Source organism: Entelurus aequoreus, linkage group LG08, assembly GCF_033978785.1.
Source record: "Entelurus aequoreus isolate RoL-2023_Sb linkage group LG08, RoL_Eaeq_v1.1, whole genome shotgun sequence".
NCBI classification, from domain to species: domain Eukaryota; kingdom Metazoa; phylum Chordata; class Actinopteri; order Syngnathiformes; family Syngnathidae; genus Entelurus; species Entelurus aequoreus.
In genome coordinates, this window is record NC_084738.1 from 80,128,262 (window position 1) to 80,138,261 (window position 10,000).

Genomic DNA, 10,000 nt, shown 5'->3' on the forward strand with positions numbered 1-10,000 from the left:
GTTCAAACCTAAATTTTATGAATTTTGATACTTTGTGCCATCGCGGAAGTATGCTAACATCTCTTATACTAGCATGCTACCGTTCGCATGCTAGCATTTTATGCTAGCTTTTTAGCCAATTTTGTATGTTTAAACCTAAAAATCCTGATTTTTGATACTTGGCGCCATCTCATTATAAAATGACCCTCCATAGAATGAGTCCTCCTCTGTATTCATTATAAAATGATCCTCCATAGAATGAGTCCTCCTCTGTATTCATTATAAAATGACCCTCCATAGAATGAGTCCTCCTGCATAAGATGCATAACAATGTATAAGAAATAAAAACATATGTGGTCTTGTCTTCTATAGGGGTTGTAAACTGTCAGGTTCAAACACTGCTGACATCTATTAAACAGACAAAGAAGCAAGGAATCAAACAGAGACAGAATTAAATTTGGCTCAATGAGGAGAAACCTGTACTCTTGTACAGTCTCCCACCACGCTCTGACGAACGATTGTACGCCTCCTCTTTTATTTGGACTTTCCCTGATTACGTGGCGACAGCTGTTTCTAAAGGGACCGGGGGTCGTAAACAGCCGCTGCCTATGGTCACAAAACAGTTCAAAGAAAAGGTGCCTGGAGGGGGGGGGTCAAAATCTTCCTGTGGATTACAATAGATCAGAGAAACCGACACCTTCATGTCGCTTCCCATCCTAGACAGTGGAGTTTTACAAGCCTTTTGATTGGTAAGATCAAAGACAGCCGGGAACTCATGGAAACACAAAGTTTTGTGACAACTTAGATACAATTATTCTGACGTAAATGATGGTCAAATTTGGGGAAAAAAAGTGCATTTCCGCTCTAAAGGGGGCGCTACAGAGCCAATTTTTGAAGTTGTGTGGGAAAATAGTTGAGTTGAGGTGCAGACTACACGCCATCACAAGGGATGCAGAAAAAGAAAAGAAAAAGGTCACGCTGTGAAACAGCTGTGTGGAGGAGAGCCAGGGGTCAGGGGTCAACCCCTGTCTGGAATGAAAAAGTTGTAACCACCACTCTGATGCCTGGCCTGTCAATCACAGCGGCAGGTCTGAGCAGAGAGAGTCTGGGGGGGGTCCATTACTAGAGAGTGCCCCCCCCCCCAGCCGCAGAGACATTGACAAAGAATGATTTGAGAAGCAACTAATAGACACCATGATGTCTTTAGCAAAGTCCTGCCCATGGGGGAATAAATCCTGCATGTGTTTACACAGGCAGACATAATAAAAGGAAACGGCCATCTTCTGCCGGAGACGTCACGGCTGCTGCACGGGTTGCCAGAGGTATGCACTTTGGCAACCAGGAAGCTGCTCAGTGGCAACTAGCACACTGTGCGCCTTCCAACTTTGGGGGGGGGGGGGGGGGGGCGATAGAAGTCACATGACCCGCAGACGTGGAGTCAGCAAAATATTACCAGATGAAGGAACATTTTATAATGAATACAGAGGAGGACTCATTCTATGGAGGGTCATTTTATAATGAATACACAGGAGGACTCATTCTGGGTCATTTTATAATGAATACAGAGGAGGGCTCATTCTGGGTCATTTTATAATGAATACAGGGGAGGACTCATTCTGGGTCATTTTATAATGAATACAGAGGAGGACTCATTCTGGGTCATTTTATAATGAATACAGGGGAGGACTCATTCTGGGTCATTTTATAATGAATACAGAGGAGGGCTCATTCTGGGTCATTTTATAATGAATACAGAGGAGGGCTCATTCTGGGTCATTTTATAATGAATACAGAGGAGGACTCATTCTGGGTCATTTTATAATGAATACGGAGGAGGACTCATTCTGGGTCATTGTATAATGAATAAACAGTATAGGACTCATTCTGGGTCATTTTATAATGAATACAGAGGAGGAGTCATTCTGGGTCATTTTATAATGAATACAGAGGAGGACTCATTCTGGGTCATTTTATAATGAATACAGAGTATAGGACTCATTCTGGGTCATTTTATAATGAATACAGAGGAGGAGTCATTATGGGTCCTTTTATAATGAATACAGAGGAGGACTCATTCTGGGTCACTTTATAATGAATACAGGGGAGGACTCATTCTGGGTCATTTTATAATGAATACAGAGTAGGACTCATTCTATGGAGGGTCCTTTTATAATGAATACAGAGTAGGACTCATTCTATGGAGGGTCATTTTATAATGAATACAGAGGAGGACTCATTCTGGGTCATTTTACAATGAATACAGAGGAGGACTCATTCTGGGTCATTTTATAATGAATACAGAGTATAGGACTCATTCTGGGTCATTTTATAATGAATACAGAGCATAGGACTCATTCTGGGTCATTTTATAATGAATACAGAGCATAGGACTCATTCTGGGTCATTTTATAATTAATACAGAGTATAGGACTCATTCTGGGTCATTTTATAATGAATACAGAGTATAGGACTCATTCTGGGTCATTTTATAAAGAATACAGAGGAGGATTCATTCTGGGTCATTTTATAATGAATACAGAGGAGGACTCATTCTGGGTCATTTTATAATGAATACAGAGGAGGACTCATTCTGGGTCATTTTATAATGAATACAGGGGAGGACTCATTCTGGGTCATTTTATAATGAATACAGAGGAGGACTCATTCTGGGTCATTGTATAATGAATAAACAGTATAGGACTCATTCTGGGTCATTTTATAATGAATACAGAGGAGGAGTCATTCTGGGTCATTTTATAATGAATACTGAGGAGGACTCATTCTGGGTCATTTTATAATGAATACAGAGTATAGGACTCATTCTGGGTCATTTTATAATGAATACAGAGGAGGAGTCATTCTGGGTCCTTTTATATTGAATATAGAGGAGGACTCATTCTGGGTCACTTTATAATGAATACAGGGGAAGACTCATTCTGGGTCATTTTATAATGAATACAGAGTAGGACTCATTCTATGGAGGGTCCTTTTATAATGAATACAGAGTAGGACTCATTCTATGGAGGGTCATTTTATAATGAATACAGAGGACGACTCCTTCTATGGAAGGTCATTTTATAATGAATAAAGAGGAGGGCTCAATCTATGGAGGGTCATTTTATAATGAATACAGAAGAGGACTCATTCTGGGTCATTTTATAATGAATACAGAGGAGGAGTCATTCTGGATCATTTTATAATGAATACAGAGTAGGAATCATTCTGGGTCATTTTATAATGAATACAGCGCATAGGACTCATTCTGGGTCATTTTATAATGAATACTAAGGAGGACTCATTCTGGGTCATTTTATAATGAATACAGAGTATAGGACTCATTCTGGGTCATTTTTATAAAGAATACAGAGGAGGACTCATTCTGGGTCATTTTATAATGAATACAGAGGAGGACTCATTCTGTGTCATTTTATAATGAATACAGAGGAGGACTCATTCTGGGTCATTTTATAATGAATACAGGGGAGGACTCATTCTGGGTCATTTTATAATGAATACAGGGGAGGACTCATTCTGGGTAATTTTATAATGAATACAGAGTAGGACTCATTCGGTGGAGGGTCATTTTCTAATGAATACAGAGGAGGACTCAATCTATGGAGGGTCATTTTATAATGAATACAGAAGAGGACTCATGCTGGGTCATTTTATAATGAATACAGAGGAGGTGTCATTCTGGGTCATTTTATAATGAATACAGGGGAGGACTCATTCTGGGTCATTTTATAATGAATACAGAGGAGGGCTCATTCTGGGTCATTTTATAATGAATACAGAGGAGGACTCATTCTGGGTCATTGTATAATGAATAAACAGTGTAGGACTCATTCTGGGTCATTTTATAATGAATACAGAGGAGGAGTCATTCTGGGTCATTTTATAATGAATACAGAGGAGGACTCATTCTGGGTCATTTTATAATGAATACTGAGGAGGACTCATTCTGGGTCATTTTATAATGAATACAGAGTATAGGACTCATTCTGGGTCCTTTTATAATGAATACAGAGGAAGACTCATTCTGGGTCACTTTATAATGAATACAGGGGAGGACTCATTCTGGGTCATTTTATAATGAATACAGAGTAGGACTCATTCTATGGCGGGTCCTTTTATAATGAATACAGAGTAGGACTCATTTTTTGGAGGGTCATTTTATAATGAATACAGAGGACGACTCCTTCTATGGAAGGTCATTTTATAATGAATACAGAGTAGGACTCATTCTGGGTCATATTATAATGAATACAGAGTATAGGACTCATTCTGGGTCATTTTATAATGAATACAGAGCATAGGACTCATTCTGGGTCATTTTATAATGAATACTGAGGAGGACTCATTCTGGGTCATTTTATAATGAATACAGACTATAGGACTCATTCTGGGTCATTTTATAAAGAATACAGAGGAGGACTCATTCTGGGTCATTTTATAATGAATACAGAGGAGGACTCATTCTGGGTCATTTTATAATGAATACAGAGGAGGACTCATTCTGGGTCATTTTATAATGAATACAGAGGACTCATTCTGGGTCATTTTATAATGAATACAGAGTAGGACTCATTCTGTGGAGGGTCATTTTCTAATGAATACAGAGGAGGACTCAATCTATGGAGGGTCATTTTATAATGAATACAGAAGAGGACTCATGCTGGGTCATTTTATAATGAATACAGAGGAGGTGTCATTCTGGGTCATTTTATCTGGGTCATTTTATAATGAATACAGAGGAGGACTCATTCTGTGGAGGTTCTTCTTTGTCTTACTACCAAAAAAACATTTGACGCTGAATTTTATTGCGAGGGAATTTTTTTTTAAATTTTGGGAACTTTTCAAGAAACGCTGAAAAAATGTGGTAGCAAAATGTACGAGATGAAAAATTCTGCGTAAAAAATTCAGTGTTTTATAATTCAGACACGGGAATCAATTCTACTGCCTAGTGGGCGTGGCTTGCTAAGGCATTTCCCCGCCCCCCGGTCAGCCTATTGGGCACAAGCAATTGTGCTCCACAAAGTCTGCCTGGTAACAAGTGATCATGTGACCATTTTTTTAAACAATAAAGAGAGTTGAAAGTTTAAAACTGTGGTACGTGCGCCACTGGCACCATTTAGGGGTACTCCAAAAAAACAACATTTGATGAAAGTACAGTGTTTTATATTTTCATATCCAAACAGTGTTACTGTTCAAACTGCGTGTAATGTTGCAGTGGCCCAAAATATGAAAAATACTTGTTTTTAATGACTACTTAGGCCTACTATGCTACTATATTTGAATGTTGTCATTGTGGTGGTACTCAGAGAGCCAAGTGGTTTCTGAGGTGGCTTCTAAAGGATGTTAGAACCTGGTACCGTCAACAAGGTCGCACGTACTTGTGGCCAATCTCGTGTGCGATGGTGAAGGCAGAACCCAGGCCTATGTCTTCGTTGATGCTGCAACTCCGCTCCGGCTCGCACATTCCGGCCACGGAGGCCAAGCCTGGACCAGAAAATGAAAATACATTTTTTTTAAATGACAGTAAAATACAACAACTTGCTCATTCCTTGCCTTTTAAACGCTACTACAATTAAAGCTGCCCGCCATCAAACATTTCCGAAAGACGGGAGCACGTGCAATATCATTTTCCGCCACACGGGGGCGATGTCGAGTCATGATCCGTTTGGAAGGAGATCTGATCATCTACAGTGAAGTAACGGCAGTTTGATCATTGATGGCGAGGACCGGTTCTCGCCGCCAGGCTCCGCCCACCATGAAGGGGTACCGACAGTTACCGACCCACCCGGCACTTCAGGGTGTGATCGTCGTCATTTCTACCAAGTTTGATCGAGATCTGACTTTGTGCAGCCAAGTTATAAATGTTGATAGTTTTGTGGCGAGCCATCAGATCAAAGTTTGGCGCCAGGCCACGCCCACATCTTATGGCGAAGGCAAAATTCCTTCGCTGGTTGGACTTTTTTTAATAATATCCACAAAGTTCAGCGTGTCGTGTTACGTGTGACCATGTTTGTTGACTTTTTGTGCTGGTTGAAAATGGTTTTGTTTTTTTCGCGCCATGACTAGGGAAGGTTGTTTGGATTGGACGTGTTTGCAAAAATGATGATTATTATTATTATTAAATAAAGTAGTTTCAACAGGGCCTTCAAGCTTTCTGCTGCTCGAATCAAACATTTTTAGCACAATCGGAGCATCTTGGACGGAAGTTTTGAATGTGGAGAGTTTGTTACATTTTTCCCATCATGCCTTGCAATGCCTTTAAACGGGTGTCATTTCAATGTTCTATGCTGATTGGACTTTTTAAAAATAAAATCCACAAAGTTCAGTGTGTCGTGTTACGTGTGACCATGTTTGTTGACGTTTTGCACAGGTTGAAATTAGTTTTTTCCTGTGCCATGACTAGGGAAGGTTGTTTGGATTGGGTCATACAAGTGAATGCTGTGCACTTGATTTCACGAAAGCCCACTTCAAATTGATGTCGTCCACAGGACAAGACAAATTGACATCTATCTGACCGCCAGACCTGCCATCGGGGATTTTCGGATTTTTCCAATTTTAAAAGTGCCGCTAGAAAGCCATTTCTTTCAGTTGAGGGCCGGGGGCCCCAAAAATATCAGATTTTTCTCCGGATTGGACGTGTTTGCAACAATGGTTATTATTATTATTATTATTATTAAACAAAGTAGTTTCAACAGGGCTTTCAAGCATTTTGCTGCTCGAATCAAACATTTTTAGCACCATCGGAGCATCTTAGACGGAAGTTTTGAATGTGGAGAGTTTGTTGCATTTTTCCCATCATGCCTTGCAAAGCCTTTAAACGGGTGTCATTTAAATTTTCTATGCTGATTGGACTTTTTTAAAATAAAATCCACAAAGTTCAGTGTGTCGTGTTACGTGTGACCCTGTTTGTTGACGTTTTGCACAGGTTGAAATTAGTTTTTTCCCGTGCCATGACTCGGGAAGGTTGTTTGGATTGGGTCATACAAGTGAATGCTGTGCACTTGATTTCACGAAAGCCCACTTCAAACGGATGTCGTCCACAGGACAAGACAAATTGACATCTATCTGACCGCCAGATCCGCCACCGGGGATTTTCCAATTTTTCCAATTTTAAAAGTGGCGCTAGAAAGCCATTTCTTTCAGTTGAGGGCCCAAAAAATATCAGATTTTTCTCCGGATTGGACGTGTTTGCAACAATGATTATTATTATTATTATTAAACAAAGTAGTTTCAACAGGGCCTTCAAGCATTTTGCTGCTCGAATCAAACATTTTTAGCGCAATCGGAGCATCTGGGACGGAAGTTTTGAATGTGTAGAGTGTTTTGCATTTTTCCCATTATGCCTTGCAATGCCTTTAAATGGGTGTAATTTCAATTTTCTATGCTGATTGGACTTAAAAAAATAAAATCCACAAAGTTCAGTGTGTCGTGTTACGTGTGACCATGTTTGTTGACGTTTTGTGCTGGTTGACATTTTATTTTTTTTCTGCGCCATGACTAGGGAAGGTTGTTTGGGTTGGGTCATGCAAGTAAATGCTGTGCACTTGATTTCAAGAAAGCCCACTTCAAACTGAGTTACTCATGTTGTCCCCAGGACAAGACAAATTGACATCTATCTAACCGCCAGACCGCCCTTTGAACCCGTACCGTCTCGAGGGCCAAATCCAAGACACCGGTTGGCCGCACTTGGTCTTTGGGCCGCAGTTTGGACAACTTGGTATAAATACTGACTGTCATGATCTGTCACAGCACATCATAACTTGTATAGACTTTGTTGGTGTTTTCCCTGTGTCTGGTGTCTTAGTTCCGGTTCTGCGCTCTTATTTTGGTGGTTTTTACCGTTTTTGTGTGTGTTCCTGTTTCACTCCTGCCTCTGAGCGTCTTCTCGTCAGAGCTGTTTTCATTTACTAATCACGGCTATTTAAGTTGAGCCTTTGCTGCTAGCCTGTGTGTATTGAAACATTGTGTTTTTTTTACCCGTAAGTTTTTGCTGTTCTCCAGCATTGCCTTTTGTTTACACCCTGATCAGGTTAGTTTCGCTTTGCATTGGTTTCCCTAATAGCAATATGTATACAGTATATGTATATATGCAAATATAATGACAATAAAGTCCATTCTATTCTATTGAGCGCCCTTCTTAGCGGCAAAGTTAGGCGCCATGCCACGCCCCCATCCTGTGGCGTATACAAAATTCCTTCGCAATTTATCATCGTCCTTCTTGCTGGTATTGGTACTTTAACCGCAACTCATTTGGTCTAAGTCCCTAGGAGGAGTTAATTAAAAAATGACCCCGGTTTTTACCCTAAAAAATGGCCGACAGAAACCGAGACGGATTTTCTTGAGATTTTTACGTGCGTCCTTGTCAGAATAATTGTATCTAAGTTATCACAAAACTTTGTGTTACATTGAGTTCAGCTCGCCCTGCGAGAGGACAAAGGCTGTCTCTCTGATCCTACCAAGCAGAAGGCTTGTAAAACTCCACTGTGTAGGATGGGAAGCGACATGAGGGCGTCGGTTTCTTTCTTCTATTGTAATCCACAGGAAGATTTTATCTTGACCCGAGAGCTACAAAGCGGAGAGGAAGCAGGACATGACGCAAGCTCCAGGCACCTTTTCTTTGAACTGTTTTACGACCTTTTCTTTGAACTGTTTTGTAACCAAAGGCGATGGCTGTTTACGACCCCCCTCCCTTAGAAACAGCTGTTGCCATGTAATCAGCGTTTCTCCTCGATTCAGCTAAATTGAATTCTGTCTCTGTTTAATTCCTTGCTTCTGGTCTTGTTTAATAGATGTCATCAGTGTTTGAGCCTGACAGTCCTGTCATGACGGATGTCTCCGTCGATTTTCGTGACAACGCAAGAATCTGGTTTGCAAATTTTCACGGGGGCGCTAGGGAGTCAATTTTTAAATTTCCACCCGATTTGCCATACCTGACGCGCTTGCAAAATTTGGTGAGTTTTCGTGCAAGTTAGGGGCCTCAAAAATGCATCAAAGTAGAGACGAATAATACAATTTCGCAGCTTTTTGCTGCTCGGGCCCTAGTTAAAGCTCCAAAGAATCACTTAATTAAATAGTCAAACACAGTGTTACTGTTCAAACTCTTTGTAATGTTAATGTGTCCGAAAATAAATATTAAATATATTTGCTAAAAAAAAATTCACGGGGGCGGTATGGTGTAAATTTTAAAATTTCGTGTTCAGGACACCCAAAATATACTTATCTTTTGCCATACCTGACGCGCTTGCAAAATTTGGTTAGTTTTTGTGCAAATGAAGGGCTTCAAAAATGCATCAAAGGACAGCCGAAAAATAACATTTTGCAGCTTTCTGCTGATTGGGCCCGAGTTAAAGCTCCAAAGAATCACTTAATTAAATATTTAAACACAGTGTTACTGATCAAACTCTGTGTAATGTTAAAGTGGTGTTTTTAATGAATACTTAGGCCTACTACGCTACTGTATTTGAATGTAATTACGGTGGCGAGCCAAGTGTTTCCTGAGGTGGTCCCAAAAGTTTGACAACCACTGAGCTCAGCTAAGAAAGGGAGGGCTGAGCTTAGCATCACATGCTGGCTATTTTTGTTCCTTTTTGAATTAACTGCCGTTAGTTTGTGGTATTTAATCGTTTCCGTGGAAATTATGTGGCAAAGAAACAATTTGACGAATGAAAATAAGAGTTTTCTTTCACGTTTATGCACTCCCTACCATTCCTTTGATATACTTTGATTTCATATGAATTGACACTTTTTGCCCAGCTGCCGCGGTATTGGCTCATGAAAAGACTTTAATGGAAACGCGCCTCACCGGCCCAGTTTTTGGTTTTATTTTCTTGGTTGAAGAGACCACACCACATAAGTTAGAAAAGCCTGGTCGAGAGTGAGGTTTTGGCCCGGACGCTGCACTGGTGGGTACGATGGAAAAGAGCGAGGTTTGCACGTCTCCATCCGGCCAAGGAAGGAAACATAGGAGCCGCCGCGCCCGAAAATCTGTCATGAAGAAAATATATAT

The 10,000-nt window shown here is 40.5% G+C and overlaps 1 protein-coding gene across 1 annotated transcript in view; it reads right to left on the reverse strand.

Moving 5' to 3' along the window:
* adamts6 (ADAM metallopeptidase with thrombospondin type 1 motif, 6) overlaps positions 1 to 10,000 on the reverse strand; it is a 144,353-nt gene that overhangs the window by 86,723 nt on the left and 47,630 nt on the right. The window contains exon 9 of the mRNA XM_062057354.1: positions 5,373 to 5,478. Within this exon, the coding sequence (XP_061913338.1) occupies positions 5,373 to 5,478 (106 nt within the window). The remainder of the gene's footprint in view (positions 1 to 5,372; positions 5,479 to 10,000) is intronic.